This window comes from Ambystoma mexicanum, chromosome 4p (assembly GCF_040938575.1).
Source record: "Ambystoma mexicanum isolate Mex_15411 chromosome 4p, UKY_AmexF1_1, whole genome shotgun sequence".
NCBI classification, from domain to species: Eukaryota; Metazoa; Chordata; class Amphibia; order Caudata; family Ambystomatidae; genus Ambystoma; species Ambystoma mexicanum.
The window spans coordinates 774270682-774295972 of record NC_090927.1 but is presented as its reverse complement, the minus strand read 5'-3'; the positions used below and the strand labels follow the sequence as shown (position 1 = coordinate 774295972).

The 25291-nt window shown below is 40.8% G+C and overlaps 1 protein-coding gene across 1 annotated transcript in view; it reads left to right on the top strand.

Annotated features, from left to right (window-relative positions):
* The window catches only part of ME1 (malic enzyme 1), a 1722623-nt gene that overhangs the window by 1527147 nt on the left and 170185 nt on the right, over positions 1–25291 (top strand). Inside the window, exon 10 of the mRNA XM_069606328.1 lies at positions 14865–14970. Within this exon, the coding sequence (XP_069462429.1) occupies positions 14865–14970 (106 nt within the window). The remainder of the gene's footprint in view (positions 1–14864; positions 14971–25291) is intronic.

Here is a 25291-nt window from a genome sequence, read left to right as displayed (position 1 = left end):
CCCCCAGCACAAGGTTGAATTTCTGGTTTTTCCAGTTCTGCCAAGCCAGCTTGCTCTCACAGGCAGTGCTCCTCCCCTGTCCTTCCAGGAGGAAGCTCTATTTACGACTCCCGCCAATAAAACATTTGCCTGAGTCAGGACAGGGCTTTGTTCAGAGCTCCTTTATTCTGTGGGGGCTCCCCTTAATTCAATTATCAGAGAGATGGCATATCCTTAGTGTAGCCAGCAGAAGGCAGATAGGCCTGGGAACACAGCTGTGACTCAAGTTTCACTCCTGATGGGGGGTAGTTGCCAGGCAAAATTGGAATCTCTTTAAGCCAGTTTTTAGCTACATGTCATTTCTGTTCCCCAGTTTAAGTCAAGACATTTTTTTACATATGCAGCTAGGATGCTGATTCTAAGTTTAAAACTATGACATTTAAACAATTGCAACCTATGTGACACTCAAAAGTAGGTCACTCATTTCTTTTAAACATTTAGATTTTTAGTGTCTTTCAGTCCAAATTTACTTAAACTGCTGAAATCCACAGCTCAGCCAGTCTTGTTATAAACCTTCAAGTCACTTCAGAATATAACTTTACATTGGATCCACCTCTCAGTAAGTCTTTCTTTGGCATGTTTTGGGTTCATTTATTGAGTTTTCTACAAAAAAGTAAAATCTGGTGTTGTTTTAAAACGCCGGCTTTTTGATAGTGGTGAGTACTGGTACTGCACCCCTTTTTGGGATTTAAGAAAATGAATTCCCAACAGTTATGGGTTTGCTTTTGGCAATCAGCATTGCCATTCCCAATGGTTTCAGACTACTGTGTGGGTAGTCCACTGGTGGTTTTAGGCAGTGTCCTTCTGTGCCCATAACATCGGCAAAAATGAGTGGCAGCCTATTCTTCATGCATTTCCCTGTGCATTTTCTGGGAAGCTCTGGCCATCATGATGTTTTCCATGTCAATACTGCACAGTTTTGAGGTAGGGCTCGGATGCATGGGTAAATACATCCCACAGTATATATTGTTATCCACACTGGAATCAATATCGTTAATTTCGAATTGCCATAAAAATCACACTGTGTAATTGGGCTACATTGGAATTAATTACATTGTTTACTAAAAGGCTAAGGATGTATTTTAACCTGCTCACCCAGTCAATAAAGGGATAATTATATCACACAGATCCCCACAAAAACTTACATAAATATCTCTGGGTTTGCGCTCTGGAAAAAGGACATCAAGGCTCATGTCATCTTTCAGGTACAGAAACTAGTCTCGAAAAGAACATCCAGAGGATATAATTTAAATTTCTTGCATTAAGGATTTTATTAGACCTAATACATTTCTTGTTGTGTGAGTTTAATCACAGATTTATTTTGCACTCAAACAATTATTTATTTTACATAGTAGAAAAATTGTTAAAAGGCTCATCATAATTCCATAAAATTCATACTCTTGAATCATTCACACATTTGTCCTCAGTCGTACACCATACATTTACCCATTCATACACAACATCAAAAAATACAGGTTAAAAACACATGAGAAACATCACAATTAATTCACATTCCAATTCTTATACAAAAAATATATTATATTTTGAAAAAAACAACAACAAACAAAATGACCACAGTGATTCTTGTGGGTGGTCAGTAGTTCGGATAGGCAAGGAATAGAAGATCTTCACAAATAGCCTTATCCACACTTTCTCTACCGGTTTCGACGTGTTAACATTTTTTGTGTTACGTCTTCATCAGGAGATATTAATACATTTTCTAAAAGTAAGATAGAACAAATATCAGAAACATCAATTTCCCTAAACAAATATGTAAACAGTGAAAAAGCGCAAATGTGTGAATACACCGTGCTCTAATTAAAAGTAGGTAGGACTACTCTTATTCTGCATATGCCCCTGAATGTAAGTATACATCCAGGGTACACAGAGGGTGTCTTGTAAGGAGTGCCACCAAACGAAATCAGTGTCCCCAGGCAAGGCAGGACTAGATCAGGACTCGAAACCCACTAAATGTAATACATAAATTGCTGCATGCAAGGAGTAGCATCCCATGTTGGAACGTCCATCTAATTCTAAAACAGCCACAACTACTGACCTTGAGAGCGCCAACAGGAGTAAATCTGTGGTGTATTATCGCTGTCAATAAGATTTTTCAGCCTTCAGGTAGAGGATCCCGCTTTTATGAAAGAGTGTACTCAATACTTCAATCTAAGGGGTCAAAAATAAGTTGGGAGAATCAGAAAAGAATCACGGCTAGAACCTGCGTGTGAGGTCGCAAGACCCAAATCTTTGAGCCAGCCCAAACGTCAATCATATACAAAATCAGTATATTTCTTACCCCAGCGGGTCAGATCACAATAGACCTATTAGTGGTGCTGGTGGTACCCTTAGCTGGATGTTTGTTCAAAGAGGAAGCTGCTGCAGTTACCAGGAGAGTGGAACCTGAAGGTGGCATATGAAAGAAAGGAGGAGCGAAGGGGGGTTTGTAGATAGTCATGTGATTACATAATTACAGTCTCTACCTATTTTGCAAAAGAGAGAGAGAGGGGACTCCTAGCCTAATTTGGAGTCATAAATTCGGATCACATAATTATTTCCTAATGATAGAAACCCTAAAAGGATATATGGTGTTAAAAACTAAATGCTGAATACACCTATGAGCCCGACAGTAGAATGTGCAGTAGGGTTGGCTAAAGAAATAGCGGCACTATCCCGAATTCGGGCATAAATATGGGTCTGGCTTACCTGAAACCGACAGCCAACGACGTGCTGGACCTGTCCCTGGACTAAGTCATGCACACAGACTTTGCCCGACCTTCAATACGGACCGGAGAATCGCATCTGAAAGGCCACACTAATGGAGCATTTAAATATCCGACTTGAACTTTTCACGTGATCGTGTTGTGCGTGACGCTGTTTCGTGTTACGTGCTAACGTGCGATCCAAAACGTGTCAAAAAAACGTGTCAACAAAACACGAGTTCAGCGGGAGAGCGCTCTGAGTAGCTGGGAGAGAAAACGTTAAAGAAATAGCAATGAACCTCAGCTTCCCCACAGAGCTAGATAAACTAGCTATAGGCAAAGAACCATTACCAATGATTCAAGGAGTTTTTTTCTAAACAAACATTAGAAAAATTCAGGGAGTATTTTTCTAAAAGCACAGATATTAAATGCTACAACAATCATATATGGTAATGGTATACCGCCAATCTGCATGATTAAAGCCCGGAATGTGGGCATATTAGCTGCCAGAGTGCCAGGGTTCTATAGTGTTAAGCCCTTCTGTCAATGTTTTTAAATTAAAAATCCATAATTGTTCTTTATAAGCTAGATTTTTCGCAAGCTGTATCGAGTTTTGACCAAATACCTTTTCTACACAAAACCATTCCATCTGGTCTGCTTTATGGCCCATTTCCACATAATGGATGACCATCGGAGCATTTAAGTTCCGTGTTTTTATCTTTGAACGGTGTTCATTGATACGGGTGCTTACTTCCCTAGCGGTTTTTCCTATGTCCATTTTTTTGCACGGACAGGTGATTGCATAAATTACATTCGTACTCTTACATGTAGTAAAAGTACGAAGATCCCAATTTTTGTTTGCCATGAAAAAGTGAGTAGTCTTTTTTGGGAATTTGCACGCTACACAAGTGGTACATGGAAAATGGCCAATAACTGGATTTTGATTAAGATCCCGCACGTTAGATGATTTCATATGGCCTCTGCTAGCCCGAGTAATTTGCTGTTTGAGATTTTTACTCTTCTTGAATGCAAAAAGAGGTTTTTGCAGTGCAATGCCAGATACATTTAGGATACGCCAGTTTTTTAATATAATGCCTTTAATAATTTCACTGTGTTGGCAAAAGGTTGATACACAAACTAGTTCCTCTTTTTTCTTGACTTGAGTTTTGGGTTGCAATAATGCCTCTCGATTTGTGAAACGAGCTCTTTTTCTGCATTGTTTTATGAGCCTTCTTGGATAACCCCGTTCCAAAAGTCGTTTCTCTAAGATCAGAGCATGTTTAGTGAAGTTATTGATGTCTGTACAATTACGACGAAGCCGCAAAAACATTCCGTACGGTAGGTTCCGCAAAAGACTAGCCGGGTGTTGGCTCTCATATTTTAAAGTAGTGTTTCTTTCTGTTGCCTTTCTGTGTAATTCCGTATGGAGAAACCCTTCTTCGGAAAAGATGGACAAATCCAGAAAGGCAATTCTCGAGTTGGAATATTCGAAAGTAAAGTGAATGTCCACATCTACTTGATTTAGCCATTCTACAAAAGACCGCAATGACTGCAATGATCCTTCCCAAATCATAAATATATCGTCGATATATCGCCGATATATCAAGATTTTTTCTTTGTATGGATTGGAAACATGTAGGATTTTCTCTTCTTCGAGTAAGGCCATGAAAATTATGGCCAAGTTGGGAGCAAAGGTGCAACCCATGGCCGTACCCTTGCTTTGCAGGAAGAAGTCTTCCTTAAATTTGAAGAAGCTGTTATTGAGAACCAATTGAGCTGCTTTGCATAAAAATTCTGTGGGAACAGAATGTGGAAGTGGTCGCTTATCCAAAATCGTCTTCAGACCCAAAATGGCCCTGTCTTGCGGTATATTTGTATATAGAGCCTCTATATCCAAGGAGACCAGTATTTGTGTGGATGGATTGAAAGGTTTTAGTTCAACAAGGTTGATTACATCCCGTGAGTCCAATAGGAATGTGGGAGTTGCCATGGCCAATGGTTTTATAAAGAAATCAATATATTTTGATATAGGCTCTAATAGCGAACCACACCCGGAAACTATTGGTCGACCAGGGGGGTTTTCCGCATTTTTATGTATTTTTGGCATAATGTAGAAAAGAGGTATTCGTTCCTCTGAAGAGTTGATATACTCAATTTCTTTTATTGAAAGGAACCCTGCATGATTGCCTTCATCAGTAAGGGCCAGAATCTTTGCCTTAACCGATTTGGAAGGGTCATTAGTGATTTTGGTATAGTGGCCTGGGATGGACAAGAGTCTCAGCACTTCTTGATCATATTTGGAGGCATCCCAGACCACTATACCTCCTCCCTTGTCTGCAGCTTTTATCACTATCGAGCGGTCCTCGGCTAGTGTCTGAATTGCTTGAAACTCCTGCAATTTCAGATTAGGGCCCGATTGGGTCCTTGAGTAACGAATTACTTGTTCAATTTCTTTAAGGACCATTTTTTCAAAAATGATCACCTCTGGGGGAAGGTCATTAGAGTTAGGGGTGAAGGTAGAGGGTCTAGACAGCCCAGAGATATTCGGTTCTCTAGGAATCTCATTATTCAAAAAGTAGAAACGCAATCTCAGTTTTCTTAAAAAACCTTTTATTTCATTTATTATGGACATAGCACTAGGGTTTTGAGTTGGGACGAAGGAAAGCCCGCGTTCCAAAATCGAGATTTCTGCCGATGTTAAAACCCGTGAGGAAAGATTAAAAATGGGCAAAATATAGCTAGAGATACTCTGTGGTTGATTATGATTTACCACCTGTATGCACGGTTGCGAGTCTGGAAGTCGCGGTGCATCATATCCTGTCCTGGGGGGTTCTGCAGGGGCATATTGTAATTCATTCGGCCTCGGGGGGCATTTCTGCGGCCTCTTCGGCCGCCCCTTCCTCGAAAAGGGTTCTCACCCAGGGATTGGTTATTGGAATCATCATTACCTGAATTGCTAGAGGATGTGTCTGAAAAAGTCACCCATCTTTTTCTATTATTATTATTCCCATTTGATCCCCCCCCATTCCAATTAGCATTGCTCTTCCATGCAGTTTGGGGGTTAAAATCATCCACCAAGTATGGATAGACTTGTTCCTTCTTAAAGAGGGAGACATCTTTCTTTAATTTTGCAGTCTTTTTTTCAATCGTTAGAGTTTTAAACTCTTGGAAGGATTTTTCTATCTGTTCCAATTTTTGTTTAGCCTCTGTAATTAAAGTGTTTGTCAGAAAGGTTTTTTCTTGTTCAGATAATGTTTCCAAGATCGTAGAGCTGACCCTTTGGGCAGTCGTGATAGTTAGAACTAATAAATCACGGCTACACTTAGTGGCCACCTGACTAAATGCTATTTTATAGTCTTTGTCATCTAAAAAGAGACAGGGAATAATTTTCACTTGCAGTCCCTGAGGGATAATACTAGATCTTAAATATTCTTTTAATATATGCCCATGCATTTCAGTCCGGAACTGTTTCTTTTTTAGCCTCAAAAGTGCTTCGCCCGTAGACCCTTGACTCTGTGTGGGAAGTTGTAGATTATCAAAAAAGGAAGGTCCTTCTATGAGTTCCGAAATTTGGGCTTCCGTAAAGGAAATGGTATCTATTTCTGCCATGATCTAGAGCCACCAGCCTAAGATCCACCAAAAGACACCCAGAGTGCAATAAATGAAAAGAAACAAAACGAATTACATGTAGTGATAACAGTACCCTAAATCGGGTATAGGCATAGTCATAAAAGTATAACCTGCACAGCCAAGGGCTGAATAAATGTTTCTCTGAAAGGCACAGGAAACCCCACTCTCCGGAAGAGGGTATTAGCAACAGAAACTAGTCTCGAAAAGAACATCCAGAGGATATAATTTAAATTTCTTGCATTAAGGATTTTATTAGACCTAATACATTTCTTGTTGTGTGAGTTTAATCACAGATTTATTTTGCACTCAAACAATTATTTATTTTACATAGTAGAAAAATTGTTAAAAGGCTCATCATAATTCCATAAAATTCATACTCTTGAATCATTCACACATTTGTCCTCAGTCGTACACCATACATTTACCCATTCATACACAACATCAAAAAATACAGGTTAAAAACACATGAGAAACATCACAATTAATTCACATTCCAATTCTTATACAAAAAATATATTATATTTTGAAAAAAACAACAACAAACAAAATGACCACAGTGATTCTTGTGGGTGGTCAGTAGTTCGGATAGGCAAGGAATAGAAGATCTTCACAAATAGCCTTATCCACACTTTCTCTACCGGTTTCGACGTGTTAACATTTTTTGTGTTACGTCTTCATCAGGAGATATTAATACATTTTCTAAAAGTAAGATAGAACAAATATCAGAAACATCAATTTCCCTAAACAAATATGTAAACAGTGAAAAAGCGCAAATGTGTGAATACACCGTGCTCTAATTAAAAGTAGGTAGGACTACTCTTATTCTGCATATGCCCCTGAATGTAAGTATACATCTTTCAGGTACAGGACAGGGGGTATCCGGTCATTGCATCAAATACAAAGCATCGACAGACCATACCATAGAAAAAAATGCATCGAAAAAAAACATCAAATGCATTTTTTTCAATGGTAAAGGGTTTAGTTTAGTAAAAAAAAAGTGTTTTAATGGTTTAAAAAGGTGGTTTGAGGGGGAGCCCCCACATAAAAAAATTTTTTAGATGCTTTTTTGTCAATGGTATGGTTGTCGATGGTTTGGCTGTTGATGCAATCACTAGGAACCAGTACAGGGACCATCAGAATCCAACATCAGTAATGGATATTCTCTAGGCTCAGTCCCTCTATTTTGCCTCTCCTTGGTCATAAATCCCAGCCTCTATCCCCACTCCTGGTTTCCTCCAGCAATCTAATCACCCAGGTAATTTCAGACAGTCTCCTGATTTTCATTGTGCGTCCCCTTAGGAATCGTTCACCAATTATAACATGCCAGCTCATTGGTCATTAGTATTGATTTGACAGCTATTTTCCATCCCTTTATTCAAGGCCGAACCTCTTTTCTTTGATTCATCTACCAAGCCCAAATTTTGGGATTGATAAAGCCACCCATCTGGGATAGGATTTTCATACTTTCAAATATGCAGTGAAAAACTTCAACATGGTGAAAAAAATTTAATTTGCAAATAAGTATCCTCTAACATAGATTTGTACCTTTATCTGATCATGCTGTATTTAATGAAGTGAGTCCCATGACTGCACAAGGTTGCTGGTTTCAACTACAGTGTTTCGTGGTTTATTCCAAAATTATGAGAGTCATCAACCAGACATTTCCTATACAAATATCTAATTTAAGAAGCTATCTTCTCCCCGAATCTCTGCTTCATGACATTTTCTAGGGAGATAGAAACACATTTTAGATTGCAACTTGGGTTCCCAATGTTAAATTTTGAGGAGATGTATATCATTGGATGGGGGGTTCCATAAGCTTTTAAATTATACTTGAACCATTGTTGTGCAATTTATGGTTCCTGAGAAAATGAACAAAGTATGATTTTCCATCTAAACCTATGTCAATCTCTAAACATAAATGCATATTTTGACTTCATTTGCACATTAGATTTCGTTACCCACCTTGCATGGAATCTGGACAATCTGCTTTCTTTGTTGGTTTTGCCTGCAATTAATCTATTCACATTGTTTCTCAGGGCTAATGGATCATCTGTTGCTTATCTCTGAGCACAGGCCCCAACCCCCCACAAATTCCTTCTTGGTCACTGCTGTGGCTTAAAAAAATATGTTGTATATAGATAGAAGATAGGGGGAAGGTCACAGAGTGTTCTGAACAGAAGCTGAAGCCATTTCTCCAGAACAGAAACTGATGCCAAATGTCCTGGACAGAGACTGATGCTTTTATATGTTACAGTTTATTTTACATACAAGGCCTTTTATCTGTTACATTTTCCTTACATGTGACATATGCATATGAATTATGGCATTGTGTCACCATAATCCATCTCTACACCATAATATACATTTGAATGGTTCAGGACAGGGAGCTTACTGGTAAACAGTTCCTTTCCTCCCAGGCTGCAAAATTCCCACATTTTCTCCATGGCATCTTTCTTTTGTGAAAAGTGCACTTTGGGGCCTCAGTCACTTGTATTCAAAAGTAGGCCTTTAGTTTCGGCCTTTATCAATTGCATGCAGGGCCCATTTAATTATATTTCTCTGGAAAAAGCAGTTTGATGTGACAGTTGAGAATTAAATGCTGCTCTTTCAGTTTGGCAGTCATCTCTATGGGTTTCAAAGTTCTGCATTTGTAGGCCCAACGTAGCTAAATGCAGTTTCCTTTTTGTCTGGGTACGAATCTGAACCCCACAGTATAAACATAAAAACAAATAACAATTAAGTATCACCTTTTAATTATAAAATTATGTATGCAACAACCTTGATCCTACAGAGGTGAAAGTACTTTATGCTGCACCAGAGCAAATCTACAGATGGTGAATATATACTTTAGCTTCTGCCCCACTCTTTCTGATGGAAACGCTGTTATACAACCTGCTCTGGCACAGGTAGCTGACCACTTGTTTCTGCTTGTGAAAAACAAACAGTGGCCACCAGAAGACTCGAGTATCACCCTGTAAAAGCTCAAGCCTGTGATATGAAGGTTGCATAACCACCCAATCAGTTAGTGCAATCATCCACTGGATTATATTGCTTGCTTCCCATAGTGCCTAACCACTTTAGAGAGGTTGTATCAAACAAGTACTTTGACAGAAAAGGGTATCATTTCAAAACAATTGGGGTCATTCCGACCCTTGCGGTAGGGGGTTAACGACACCGGTAAGGATGCTGGTGCCGTTAACCCCCTACCACCCTATTACGAGGTCCCTTAGCGGGTCCCACCAGGACCAGCTGGTTTTACCAGCCGGCCTTAGCGGGACCCGTTAAGGGACTATGGAGCTAATAACAGGCCCATTATTTGCGGGCCTGTTATTAGCTCCTTCCCCATTCCCATTGAGCCCATGGAGGCTCAAATGGGAATGGGGAATGGTTTTCTGAATGGGGACTTACCGGGTCTTCCAAGGTTGGAATGACCCGGTAAGTCCCCATTCAGTGAACCCAGACCCAGACACGGGTTTGGAGGCAGCCATGGTGCTATATGCACCATGGCTGCCTCCAAACCCGTAATGAACCCCAATGTGTTCATTGTAGTGTGCCAAAAACATTACACAGACATACAGAGTGCTCACTAACATAGGTGCACTAGGAATACTTTGTGACCGAGGGACCAAGAAAAAGTCGTGTGCCATCATAGCTGCATATTTCTCTGCCTGTCCCTGTCACAGACCGTACATTGCCTCCAGCTTTATAGTTGTTTTGTTTGTGCATATGCTGTTCTTTGTCTGTACTTGTTATTTATTCATGTTGTTCTACTACCCTGATGTTGATTCATTTTACCGGTCCAATAGTTAGGGACTATGCCAGAAAAGGTTATTTAGCCAGAAGATGCATGTTTGGGAGAGGTTGGGAGTTTTGTAGTGATGTATGGCATTGTAGGTATCTGACAGGGCATCCCTTAGGATAAATTAACATGACAGTACAGAAAACCCTTACAACTTTCTGTAAACGAGAGGGTTGGCATCAAAGAGCACAACGGTTTATTTGCCTTTAAGTCAGCCCAGTGTGTTGAAGCCTGCTGCTGAAATGTGGGTGTATATCCCTGCATGTTGCAGGGTTGAATTCCATTTAAGATGATTCAGCCTTTAATCCTACCCTCACTGGTGTTTCACAATTATATTAAAGCCACAACTGTTTGCTCTTCAAGCCATTATTTTGCAGTAGTTTCACTTGTGTTTTTGTGTGACACATATATATTACTTGTTACATAACACCTCAAAGATAACTCTTTCTCCTGCATCTTCTGCCTATTGGAATGACACAAATCAACTTACTGTGACAAGAATTGAGATAAGACTATTTGAAGTATTAGGAAATAAACCCATGTAGAGGCTACATCGATGAAAGCCTGGAATGTGGAGACGTGGGATCAAATACCATCTTTCCCTCTCTACACTACATAGAAATATGAAGATAAGTAACCATCTGTGAATAAATACTAAAAAGCACATATAATCCCAGAAACAGTGGGTACTATTATTTATTAATGTTCAGGGTATTGGAAAAAGCTCTACATATATGTGACTAGCAGTAACTTTCGATTGTAAGGACCCATATTTGGAAAGTCCTGTCATAGTCCCTATCCTTATCTTTAAATATATTCCTCCTAAACTGCTAATCAACTGTGGACTACTCAATATCAACAACCTTCTGTACCATTTTAGTTCCAAAGAAAATACACTATTTCCCATAGTAATGTTATGGCCCACATGGTGCACGGTTAACTTTGACGTGGTTGTCAGCCTCTACCCATCGACTCCAGATCTTACTGTTTGCTCTTTCCTGTGGTTTGCCCCCACTCGTACAATTCATAGGTGGCGGTAAACCCGCTGCCACTGTTGTTTCCATACCGGGTGATCTCGAGTCCTGCAGGCGGAGGTGTCATTCCCGCCAGGTCTGACCTGGCGGGTTTAACACCGCCCACCTACAAGCGGACGTGGAAACACCGGCACCATCACAAGATGGTGCCGGTGTTTCCATGTTCCCCATTCCCATTGAGTCCTATAGGACTCAATGGGAATGGGGATTTACCGAATTCCGCCTCCGGAATTCCCGGGTCACTGGAGTTGTACTGCCCCGGTAATTCCGGGAATCACAGAGGCGGAATGGTAATACGAGTCCGGCGGTAACCGAGCCAGAAAAACCGGCAGGTTACCACCAGACTCGTAATGAGGCCCATTGTCTTTTCCCAGACTGTGCAAATGTTCTTGTTACTAATCCGTGTGGACCTCTCATGAAACATTGCAACTGTAAATACATCCAGGAATTCTTTTTAGACATTGACTATGCTAGTGCGGGGTAGAGGTTTCTCATAGGTGGTGTATAGGGTTTGCATTGTATTCCTTTCCCTACCTATTGGAGTCCCCTCCACTCTTGTCCTTGATTCTCCTTGCTTTTTCTTTCTCCATTTGTCCCCTTTCTATTATCCTCTTCCCTGCTCCTTTTCCATCCTCCGTCTCTCCTAATTGTGGGTTTCATAGTGATTACCCGTGGATGGTTGGGAGACTTCCGAGAGGCTTGGATACAAAACTATCTTGTTAGAAATCTAGCTGTTTACTCTTTTCACTCATATCTTTGTTTCTTAGTATTGTACCTGATTAATATTGTGCAGCCTAATAATCAGAAATTGAAAAACAAATGATGACCTCATTGAAGTTAAGACACAACTCATTTTGTGTACCACATACAAGAACACTTCTTGCAGTGTTTCTAACCTCGTCCCCATGAGTCATACAGTTGGACATGACAGCTACAGCTAGAACATAACATAACACACATTTCTCTCAGAGATACATACAAGTACTCTACCTGTTACACTGTAAACATTGCTACCAGTTGGTTCCACCAGGAGATTCACCATTGTCTTAATGGTAGCAAATTAACACCTCTTTTGATCTTACTGTCTCTAGATTTCAACACATTGGACCTCATTACACGGTAGGCGGTAAGGGTTTACCGATACCGGTATTTTACTGGTACCGGTAAACCCTTACCGCCTTACTACGAGGTCCCTTTGCGGGTTGGAGAATTTAACGCCTGCTTTTTGCAGGCGTTAAAAACCAACCCGCAAAGGGACCAGGGAGCTAATTACGGTACAGCAATTTGCCCTATGAGGCAAAAATGGGAATGGGGAAGGGCAATGGGGGAAGGGGGAATTACCACCCCACTAACCTTGGAATAGGGCGGTAATTCCCCTTTCCACCAAGGCGGTGCCGGTATTTTACCGGCATGGACCAAGGTGCTAATAGCACTAAATAGCTAATAGCACCTTGGTCCACCGCCGTCCGTGTAATGAGGCCCATTGTATTTCTTCAATCAACACCTTTTACAATATTGAACAGAAATGTTAATGTGGGTATTGTTCCATAGCATTACTTTTTTAGAGCTAGGAGTGTTCTTAAAGATAGACATGTGTGGAATCAAGCTGACATTTGTTGCCTCTTCCAACATTGGCTCTGGTCCTCAGTGACAAGTGTGGGGCCTTTTTTTAAACTGATGTAAACACAATCAAAGAATAAACAACTTACTATATAACTTGGTTATCTTTTGAAATTGTTCTAATTTGTGGTGATCAATTGTAACTGTTGTCTTACTCTTGTAGATTTCTAAATATTTTAAAATAGAATCAAATATATATGCAAAGACAGTACTAAAGTAAAGTCCATGGTATGTTTTGCAATGCAAATATTTCAAATTCATTAGGTCTATGCATAAACGGATAAGAAGGACTTTGATTAACATGGGAGGTTTTTATTTAACTGTCTCATTATACACTCCCAATTTGTGTCTTGCTACGGAATATTCTCAAGAACAAGGATTTTAAGTAGGCATGGTGACACCAGGTCCCAGAAATTGCACAAGTAAAAATCACTACCTGATGTCAATATAACCCGTGTCTTAACTTATACAAATAAAAACCCTACTGAGCTGCTGCACTTGAGGTCTCACTGAAAACTGTGAGCAAAAGGGGCGTGCGTGGCAGTAGCCGGTGGTGCTGTGCGCCCCAACATTCTCTGCTGAGCAGCTCATCTCTAGGCCGACACTTCTACATTGAAGCAAGACAAGAGCTGCTCCACTCCAGAAGGCTCTATGTTTCTCCAGTCCTTAGTTATTCATCTGCCATTTCCCCAGGTGCTGTGAGATGAAGGAAGATTGCACCTTACAGAGTGGTCATATGTCCCTCCTGGACATGATCATACAACATTACTGGTACCGATGCGTCCTTAGCTTGGACCCGAAGGAGCAAGGGTGGGTCTGCTCTTCAGGATGAGGGTGGGTAGGTAGTCTGAGATAGAGCCCAGCAGTGTTTCTGGTTCCCACGGCCTCAGACAATGCATAGGCCAACATGGGAAGGAGAACTGCTCTCTGCTGTGGGAAGGGGTGATGGTGGCGGGGGTGGGGGCAGTGAGTGGCACTGCAGAGACTAGCCGTGTCTGTTTCACCAGCTACTTGCTGTGGGCCAACGTGGGGTGGATCAGTATTGTGTGGAGTACAGGGCAGTGAGGATAACAATAATCTCTTGCATTGAAAAGACTATCCTTGTAGTGTCACATTTACCATTCAATGCATGTGATTGTGATTGTATGTAGAAATATAATCCCTTGAATTAACACAGGGTTTCACCTTCACCAAATTGAGCCCATCCTCAGAACATGCAATTGTCTGTATCTAAGCCCAGTATTCTGCTATCATTAATATTTGACCACAAACAGCCCACAAACCTTAAGAGTTCAGTGTGCAATACAACCGACCTGACCTATACACATTGGGCTATCTGTGCTTTCAAATGGCTCTTTCCTGCCCCAGTTGTATGCCAGAACCCAGAATTCCCATTAACAATTGTTTCTTAATGTAGCCTGTTGTGGTCACAAACGTTGCCATTGTTCTACTTTTTGCAAGCCATTTCACTGTGAGACGCCCTACGCCCCTCTTGATATGTTATCTCACATGTATTCAGTTTTGAGCAAGAAACTGTCCGACATATCTTTGGAAACACGCAGCTTTTACCTTACATTCAAAATGAATTTTTGATCAAAAGTTCCTAAACCACCTTTCCCAAGCTTTCTCTCTGGAACCGGCAACCATTTTTCTGACCCTTTTAGAATTGTACGAAAACCTATTTGGTTTTATAGATGGACCACCAAAAAACGCCACTTATCACTAGTGACCTGGCAAGAAAAGAGCATTACACACATAAGCAAGCATTCTTGAAGCTCAGTTCATGGAGGAGTTAGAGGAAAACACATCCTACTTGCAGTATAATCCTGATGGTTCATGCACTGAAGATCTGCATTCAGTGAGTTACAGAAAGCCCAGAGTGCAGTACAAATGCAAACTATTCAAGCTCATCTGAACATAGATTGTGGTCCATTAGTGTTCAGGGTTTCTTTGAATAATTCTATGCAGAGACCCGAGAGAAATTGAGTGCTCCACAAATATCAAAATTGTAAATAAATGTCTGCATTGTTCTTTCAGGGACGGGCCGCTTTGACTCATGAGAAAGAGCGGTTTGCACATGAACATGAAGAAGTCCGGAATCTGGAAGATGCCGTTCAAGCTCTAAAACCAACTGCACTTATAGGTATGTTCACTAAACTTTCAACGTTTCGCTGCATGATTTCGGGGGAGATACTGCGTGGGTTGTGTTTGTTGCCCCCAATACGGTAGGCTGGGTCCCCATGCAGTCAACGTGCCAGCTCTCAAGCTCTCGTTTCCAGTGTCCTTGCAAAGCCGCCTATACACTAGCATGAATTTGTTGACAGGCATTATATCGCACTTGAATAATTTCCATTTCCAAAGATAGAAAAATAAAATGCTAATTTAATCAATGGAAATGGAGCTTCCCGAGAAATTGCTGCCAGGATCTAAATTAATCACAGTAATTGTTTTGAAGTTGACTAAAAAGTACAGATCTTATGGTTGAGGCTATCTTATTTGTTTATAATTTTGAGAAGTATTGGTTAGTTTATACATGAACGGTTTCTTCCAATTGTTAGTGACAATGTGAAAGTGGGCACTACAGGCACAATTAACTCACGCAGCACTGGTTTATTAGGTATACAGATTGTTTAAGCTCTGGAAAAATTAAATTAGCAGCAAGTTCACAGGAGGGAGAGGTGTTTCCCACGCCTCTTGTATTATGAAAGGGTTGGGCCCCCTTATTTGTGCACTGATAATAAGCTACACAACATTTTTCAAGTTTTCATGTAAACGATTCAATTAGTGATTTAGGTAGGTCAGCTGACACAAGTTTTGGCCCTCAAGAGCCTTTCTCAAGGCTAAATTAATTCTGGCTGCCTCTGGTTGATGGGTTTATGGCTTGCCGGTTTGGCAATGGCAGAGCCGGATACCTTGGCGCTATTGGGTAATTGAAGATTGACTGCTGTCCAGCGACCAGTTTAGGAGAACAGGAGCCGAAAGGCACAGCAAGCCCACCGGGGCCAACACCCATAGGACCACTAAGCTACAAATACCTAAGACCAATCTTCAATTACTCAACAAAGCCAAGGAATCCAACTCTGCCATTGCCAAGCCATAAACCCATCAACCATGGGCAGCCAAGAATTAATTTAGTCTTGAGAAAGACCCTTCAGGGTCGAAACATATGTAAGCTGACCTACCTAAATCACTGATTAAATCCGTTACATGAAAACTTGAAAAACCTTGTGTACTTCAATATCAGCACAAGAATTACGAAGTCCAGCCCTTACTGCCAATTGTTAACTATTCTAGATATCTCGAGGCAGATAGTAAGACAAACTTTTCAAGAGGATTTTGAAGACTCAAAATTCAAGATAAATCTGTTTAGAGAGCCTAGATACATTTCAGACTAAAGGTTCGAGGCCTCTGTCTCTTGGCAGTGTTTTGTAGACTTTAAAAATGAAATTTATGTGGTGGGGAAGGAGGCCGTGCTCGAATTCCAAAGGATGTTCTTCATAAATCTGTACATTTGGGTGGTTTGGGTTATCCCAGCATAAAACGTTATCACACTGCATTTACATTGCGCACATTAAACCATTGGTTGGCGGCTGATCAAATTAACTGTGCAGGTTGGATTAAAATTGAGAAATAATCTATTTTGCCCACCCCCCTAGATGTTCTTTTGTTCATGGACAAAAGGTTGCCAGTTGGTACAACCCTGCATGTTGTGAAAGAATGGCGTAAATGTAATAAGGTTCGGGATGAGAAATATTTACTGTGTGCAGACTGTAGTCTATGGAAAAACCAGGCTGTGAAGCAGAATAACAATGTTATATCGTGGACTTCATGGCAAAGAGCAGGTATCTGGGGAATTGGACAGGTCCATGATGGTCAGAATATGGTTGATTTTGAGTTCCTGAGTTTTAAATACAAGCTGAAAGCAACTAAGTTTCGTCATTACAATGCATTACAGGAACTTTATTGATGGACTCTTTTCATCATTGAATGCTGCAATGCACGCATCACCTGCAGTATTACTTCTCTCCAAGACCATGCCCTTGTCTGCATCTAGATTGTATAAATTGATTACACCATCTACATCTCAGTTAAAATCGCAATTTGGTAGAGGAAATTAGGATTCAGATCTGGATTACTCTTTGTCAGATATTGACTGGAACCGCACATGTACAGGTCCAATTAAATACAAAGTGGATTTAGACTTGAGGTACACACAACAAAGAATGTATCATTATCTGTACTGGTCTCCATGGAAGATGAGATTGTGCAAGCTGTGTAATGCGGATGTTTGTTGGAACTGTAAAAGAGAGGTGGGCACCATGCTACATATGTTGTGGTTTTTCTGGAAAGATACAGTTATTCTGGGACGGTGCTTTTCGGAGAATGGAACTAGTTATGGATTTATCGCTGCCTAGAGATCCACTTCTTGGTGTGTTGGGTTTAATCCCTTTAGATATTGTATTGTCTAATAGTAAAATGTTCTGGACATATAGAGCTCTCCTACTAGCTAAGAAGCAAATTCTGAAATTCTGGTAAAGTGACACTTCCCCCAGTGTTGATGATTGGTTGCAGAGTTTGTCCCTTCTGTCTAGGAGAGAGAAAGTATCCTTTAACGCCAAGGAGCAATTCGATAAATATGAAAGGATTTGGGGTGCGTTTAATGATCTTTATGCTTAGTTATTTATCTGCATTCTAGGATTCTTATTTTCTCTTGATTTTGTATTTTCCCTTTCTATTTATTTGTTCCTTTCGCTCTCGATTGCCTTCCCTTTTTATTTTTCATGTTCTTTTGTTTACCTTGACTTCTATCTTTCTCTGTTGCTCTTTTTATAATTAGGCTATTATATTGCATTTGAATAAGTGTTACTCTATACATTTGTATTATTGTATTATGTTTTACTGTTTATGTAAAGTGTTAATTGAATAACTAAAATTTTGAAAAAATGAAATTCTGTAAATGTTATGAATCCAGGAATATGTTGCAGCAAATCTCGCATATTTGCCCATGCAGTACTTAATATCTAACAGATGCGGAAAATAACCCATGCTATCCCAATTCATAATTGATTTGAATTTTCGAAACAGGAGTAATTTAAAATGTCACCTGCTTTACCATTACCACCCTGCACATAACAAGGGGCAAGATGTGTGTCTCTGTCTGTCTGTGTACATATTATTTTGGGGCAGGGTGGAGAAACTCCTGTGCCCATCTCTCCACACTCAGGTCAAAACTTGTGTCTCTATTTTATAAGTCTAATTCCCTGTGTGGGGGCGGCTGGCACTAAAATCATTGTAGCACAGTGATGTATTTGGCTATGTGTGCCAAGCATGGTTTGCCTACAGTCTCTTAATCTCGGAGATAACATGAGCATAAGTAAACAACCTCAGATTACCCGATGAAATGCTTTCTCAGCATTGATGAAACATGGTGATCAAGTGGTTCAAGGTAAAAAAAAAGTATATTGAGAGAAATTTCATCCTCAACACTGAGAAAGGAAGTTAACTCGGTAGTCGATAATTACATTTCCCATGTGAAGGAAGAGGAGGAAATTGTCAAAAGAAAAGAAATTATTGTTGTGGGTTGAAAAACAACAAGGAAGGGTGCTTTACCTAGGGCTTCGGATCCAAAAGATCACAGCTGAGACCAAAAGATCACAGCTGAGAAAATACTTGTTTAGTTACTCAAATAAAAGCAACCATTTAAAATGGATCACATCACATATCAATTATCTAAGAATGAGTACATATTGTCATGAGCCTCACGTTCTCAGGTCACAGAAACAACAAACGTGCAGAGGGCAGTGGAGGAATCGCCAAATGGGGCTCAGTGTTTGAAGTGAGGCACCTTAGTGACCAGCAGGTTTCCCTGGTTTCACAATGCGTAGCACAAGCACATCAGTGGCAATAACGGATGACAAACCTATATCACTGCCAAGCCCATTGCATCCCCAATCCCTGTAAACCCAGCCGAATAAGTGGAGCTGCTGCGTGCAGACACCCAAGAGGATCAAGAGTAAAGCAAACATGATACCCAATTAAAACAATAACAAAATGGGCATCCTGTAATTTGGCAATTGAGAGACAGTGTGAACCTTCAAGTTCATGGATCCCTGCCAACAAATTTTCATCATTTACACGGCAGAGTACAAACTGGCAGGGCAAAAAGGCACTGTGTATGCTTGTATGCCACCTTTTGGCACTCTGCTATACAAATGAAGTAAACGCCTCCTGCCATGTATGCATGGCAGGCAGCGTTAACAATGGATTCCTATGGAGTCTGCCTGCTGGTGCAAAAAGTCAGTGGAATCCATAGGAATCCACAAGGAATCCACAACATTTGCATCGGCATGAAAATTCATCCCGGTGGAAACATAATTTAAATTCTGCCCCTCCTCTCCACCATGCAAATGAAGGAAAACGAGGCACGCCTTTAATTGAATGCATAGAAGTCCTAGGTAGGACTTTTACACTTTCAATTAACGCTGTGCCAGGAGTAACATGAACCAATGTTTAATGAGCATCAAGATGGTGGCTCATGTTTGCTTTACTCTTGATACTCATTTTGTTACTACGTGACAAGACTGGCCTACTATGATGGGCCAGTCTGGATATATTTTCAGAGAAAGAAAGTAGTGAGTAGGACCTCAAGAGTAAAGCACACATGAATCATGTGTGCTTTACTCTTGATGTCCATTTTATAACATGGGTAAACTTGACTACGTTGGCCTCAAGCCTGTAAATATTTTGATACTGTGGCATCACATTGGCAGGCCGGCCTGGACTTATTTTTTACTCCACAGTAAAAAAGCATTTCCAGATTTACCCACCAACATAGGCCAGTCTTGTCACGTAAGATTTGTATATGAGTACAAACAGGCCAGTTGTTTGATTCTGTCAAGGTTTTGGCTGGTGTTTCACATTTTATACTCAGGCCTTATGTTCCTCCCAAAGAAATTCAATGTTATTCACATGAGGTTTTGTAAGTAATTTTATGGTTTGTACATTTTGGGTAAATACAATTGTTAGATCAGCCGGCACATATTTTGAACACTCTACACTTCCTCGAGGCTACAAATGAAATATAAAAACCAAGACACATCATTCTAGAGCCTTCTTGTGATCTAGACTCATTTGGCAATTATTTATTACTGCCATAACAAATGTGTAGGTTCAACCAAAACACGTTTTCAAAGTGGGCAACATTTAAGGTTACTCATAAAGGTGAATTGTTTGTCAGGTTTAATTTGACACCATTTCAATTTCCTGAATCTCAAAGCCTTCTCTTTCAGCGGTGAATAAACAATATCTGCAATTATTATTGTAGCAGGTTTCCATGATGAAATGACAGCTCATCAGCCATGGTGTGCAAAATGGGCAATTTACATGATTCTGTTCTGTTTGTAATACGATAGCTCAGGCTCCCTTAATTTGGAGAATCACAGCACTCATTAATATTATCAGTTTAACATTGTCTCCATCTACATTATCAGATTCTTCTGAAGCAAAATCAAAAATGAAACAGTATATCCTCCCTTATTGTTGTACTTCAAATGTATCTTTCAATGTTATCTAGTCTGTGCATGTAAAGTTAGTGCAGTCATACTGCATTACATTCGGAGATACTGCAATTATATGTATGTTTTCACAGACCCCTTTCTAAACGTGTGCCTTTTTTGGGCTCTTTTTGTCGAAATTAATTCTACCAGATATTCTTTTTAAACGGAGGAGCCCCTCCCATACCCCCCTCTAAATGACCCCTCCTCCCCCCCTGACTATCTTCATCACCGCCACTCCCCTATCCCCACATACATAAATAAAGGTATATGTATGTAATTGGTAGATTCTGTCCAATAGTGCACAAAGTGCACACTTTCAAAAATACATCTATGAAAAGAGGTATTATGATATAGTCCTAAACGAAAGCAAATAGAGATACACTTTTGGAAATGTCAACCAAATGCAACAGCAAACCTATGATTCCCATGTGTTGTTAATTGTTTGTATAGACTAACGTGGTGTAAACCCTTCTATCACTCAACACAATCCTTTTACACATCAACTGAATGAAAGCACAAGTGAAATTGCTGTTCAGTAGGTCACAGTGCTGCATGCCATTACATATGAAATTGGTAATGGGTCAGCGCTCTTACATTTATGGTGCTGATGAAGTTACAGTGCTTTGCATCTTAATGGGTCACACATGGCTATCAGGGGCTTTTTACCAGGAAAACAGTCAGCTAATGTGATCACTGTTATTAGCATTTTAAACAGTACGGTTATGACAAGATTTAGAGAGGGACTTACCTTAATATGTACTTCTTCTGTTAAAGTGTTTTTAAGAGCTTGATTGCTGTTTTGGAGGAGCGATACATTACTTAGTAGGTTCATAGGCCATGGAATCAGGATAAAAAAGAGTAAAAGTATAGTGCGTCTAAGTTTAAATAGAAGCAATTTTAGTAGCAATCTGTTTTACTATTATTAGGTCCTCATGGAGAAGAGGGCATATGCAGGTGTCTTACCCGACAGTAGACTCGCAGGTGGTGTCTGTCTCACTCTAGCGTGGTCCCACATCATTTAATCAAAGTGACCGCTGGATTCTAAGAGCAGCTCAAACAGGTAGACCATCTTGGAATGGTTGCCACCTTGTTGAATCAAGTACTAAATCCTGCCGATAGGGAATCGAGTTTGGTATCCCCCACATTCTCTGCTGGGGTACAGGTCTCAAGAATGTGACTGTGTAGTAATTCATTTCCTTCATTACAAATGCCATGTGGGAGATTCTGTATATCCCTGTGGAAGTTGTGTCCATGTAGTTTGGATTGGATGTATAGGAATAGAAAAGAAGGCAAAATAAAGATCTACGATGCTAAAGTGTTGCTGTCAGAAGTACACAGGGAAGTATGTTAACTGCTTTCAGAGCCACCAAGAAAGAGAGTAGCACACCTGCATTCACTGCCCTAAGGTCTTGGACAAATGCATAAGTATATCTCCCTGGTAATGTTGGGGCATTACACAGGCTACTGGACGGAGCTATAATTCCTTGCTTCAGGAGTGACTATACCATTGGGGCGATGCCCTCTTCTGTTTCTAGGTGGAGTTGATACTGAGGAATTCTGGGTTATTGTTTTAAGCGGTATATCTTAATCCGCACCCGCTCAGCACTGGCAATGCAGCCAATCCCATTGTCATCTATTGACCAAAGGGAACTTAAAACTGTGGTCAGAACTGTGGTCAATGGGTAATTTAGCTCTGGGAACAAGTGCATGTCTTTGAGGTCTGAACTGGTTAGTGGTGTGTTTTACAACAGAGTTGGTAGTGCTTCAGTGTTTCTGTCAGGAATATGTAAGAACACACTCCGCCTGGGGTATGGTAAATGATGTAGTTCAATTTGCATAGAACGTCTCTCCCTTACAGATTTACAGGAGCTGATGAATACAATAGGAGTGTGTATGTGTGTCGGTCATTTGCCCCAAAGTAACAGAAACTGGTTCAGCGACAGGCGTTGACATGGGTGTAAACTGCATTGATGGTCATGGGGATTAAAGGCTGTCAGGGAAACAGCCTGAACGTATCGCTGATGTACCAGCCTAAATGTCCACCACACAGCACAGGATATTGCTTGCGCTCCCATCCCACATTGTACATACGGGCCATCTTAATCTACTGAACTCAGGAGGCTCATGATGAGATTTTCTCCAGGCTCTCCCAGTGTTGATCCTCATCTGGGACACTTAGAGTAGATTGTTTGGACTTAAATTTGGGGCATTTGGATTAAGAGATGAGCATCTGTAGGTGGGGCAAAATATTCCTATGGGGTTGTTCGGGCCTTCATTCCTCAAGGGACCCTTCTGCTTACAATCATTACATGCTGTCTTATGAGGGAACTTCCCCTTTGGAAATCCCGTGGAGCACCTCAATCTCTTCATCTGCCCCTCGGTATAGCTCCCCCTCAAAAAGCCCCCCCTGACTGAATGGGGAAGTGAGCCCTGGAGATTCTATTGTTATAGAGCCATACGCTTACTTTCAAATGTTCTCCTTTTTCTGTCCCTGACAAGTGACACAATGATTTGCTGGTGACATTAGTTCCAAAAGGCAGATCATTCTGAACTGTTGCTGGGGCATGGGGTGCAGTCCCGTAACAACTGCCTTAACTACTGCTTCCTCTGTGGCACCCACAGGTTTAAGAATACCTGAGTGTTGTGTGGCCACTATCTTAAGTCTGTCATAATAGTCCACTGGCGCTTCCCCTTTGCTCGGTTTGCAATTTGAGGTGCAGTAGAAGAAGGTGAACGAGAAAGTCAAGGTTGAGGAAGATGGAACTGAGCGGCCTTGAAGGCCTCTGCCCAAGGAGGATAGTGAGTCAGTGGATGTAAGGAGCTGGAGACTGGTGTTTTCCAAGTACATAGGATGGGATTCCAGTGGGACCTTGTTGATCAAGAGAGCACTCCTACCACCTTTTCCGCCCGTCCACAGGAAGGGCGGGATAGTGAAGGGCAGCATTTGTATTTGTGTCATGAGCAGTGGTCCTGTTCCCACTAATCACCATGAGTTGTGCAGCTGGAAGTGGTCCACGAGAAAATAATACTTTTTGCATGTGGATTGGGCTTTCTAGAATCAGAGAGCAAGTGTGCCAGATTGGGAGGGTCAAGGAGTCAGAGGTGCTTAGGTGACCGTGATAGATGGGGCTGCAGCAGCAGACGCAGCCAGTGTGCCTTTTAAGAGTGATGTGCAGTACAGGGATGGGATGGGCTGATATAAGGAATGTCATTAAAAAAGGAAGGCAGAATAGGGTGAGCAGGAATTCCATTCTCCTGCTCCTATCCCTCGATAGGAGCAGGAGAGTTGGTAAAAAGGTGCATATTAGTTGCCAGAGTTAGGGGAATCAGTACGGAAGGAGTGTGACGGACTAACATGCAGTTACTAAGGTGTCATCAGGATAGTAGCACAGGGCCAATATTGGTCTGCTCAGTCAATCGATAATGTTAGTTCAGACATCATCCATTAAACTTGCATTTACAAATATCTGACATCAATCATTTACATTTTACATACCGAGAAATACATTTCACAGCTTTTTCTTTTTCAACATTTATGAGCACCATAAATCAAAGCTATAATATACATTACTTCCCTATAAACTATAGTGTTTGCTTATAAAGTGCTAGTGCTGTATTATTATCATGAACCTGATATCATTTAAAAGTGTTTTAACCATTTACATCAGTCTCGCGGATGAATAAGAACTCAATCAACGTTTCCTCTACTTTCTTGTACAGTAACACATGTTCCCTGACCTTCCATCTACGTGGAATGTTTACTAGCAGCAGTAACTCAAATCTAAATTTAAAATAGAGTCCTCTCTATTTTTTTTTCAATATATTTTTATTGGTTTGTTCAACCTTTGAAAAAGAAACAAAAAACGCAACACATTACATATACAACCAACACATATGTCTCTCTCATGTTACTCCATCTCATAAAAGGTCTCCTCTTCTCTAGTCTGTCCTCGTCGACAATCAACGCTGTCGAGACATGTCAACTAGACTTCCTTACATTTCATGCCATACCTGGTTATGACTCTACTTCTAGCCAGGTTTTTAGAATTTGTAGAAAGTTAACTAGGGCAAATAGAGCTGCTCTGTTAGATCCTTCGCAGAGAACTTGCCTCCTCTTTATTGAGGAACTGATTCAATCCAAATAGTTCTCATTCCCGCCTATGGTTCAAGCAGCACTCGATGACTTAACCATTTCCTCCCATTGCTTTCACTAACATTACTAGGCCAATCCAAGACCAAAATCTTCTTTTTCAACTGATGAGATGATAGTTTGAGATCACTGCTGGGCCATGGCCTTAAGTAGCCGATGAATTTGTTTGTTTCAGCCACCTTGTAACTGCAGACTGTGATGTGCTGCCTCACTAATTTTTTCAGATCTTAATTAACAGTAATTAATATAGCTTTCACGCCCCTGCGGCATGCTGGATATGGGCTTTGACGGGCCCACCAGCCCAAGCTTTGTTAGCCCCAAGTGGAGCGAGGGCCTCAGCTCGGGTTGGGGGCCGTTAAAGCCAGTGAAAGCTATTTGCACATTGGGATTTACCAAGGTGCAGATAGTTTTCTTTTTTTTGTCCGACGGGAGATCAGTTGTGAGATGTTATGTTAATAATGTCCTTCAATGTTAAATAATGTTTTGTTTTATCTGATCTGTACACTGTTTCTTTCTGTAACATAATTGTGCATTTTCTGTATTTGGTAACTTGTAAACAAATGTAAAAAAAAGAAAATTGTCAAAAAAATGGTCACCGCCATTAACATGGAAAAGGTACTATGTCCCTTTCGGAGGACGGCGGCCATAGAAAACATGTTTCAAAATGACTGCCGTCATCTGAAAAGGGACCTAGTCCCTTTTCTAATTTAATGGCAGCGGTGCGGGCAGTGAATGCACAATCGTGCCCGGGAAAGGCA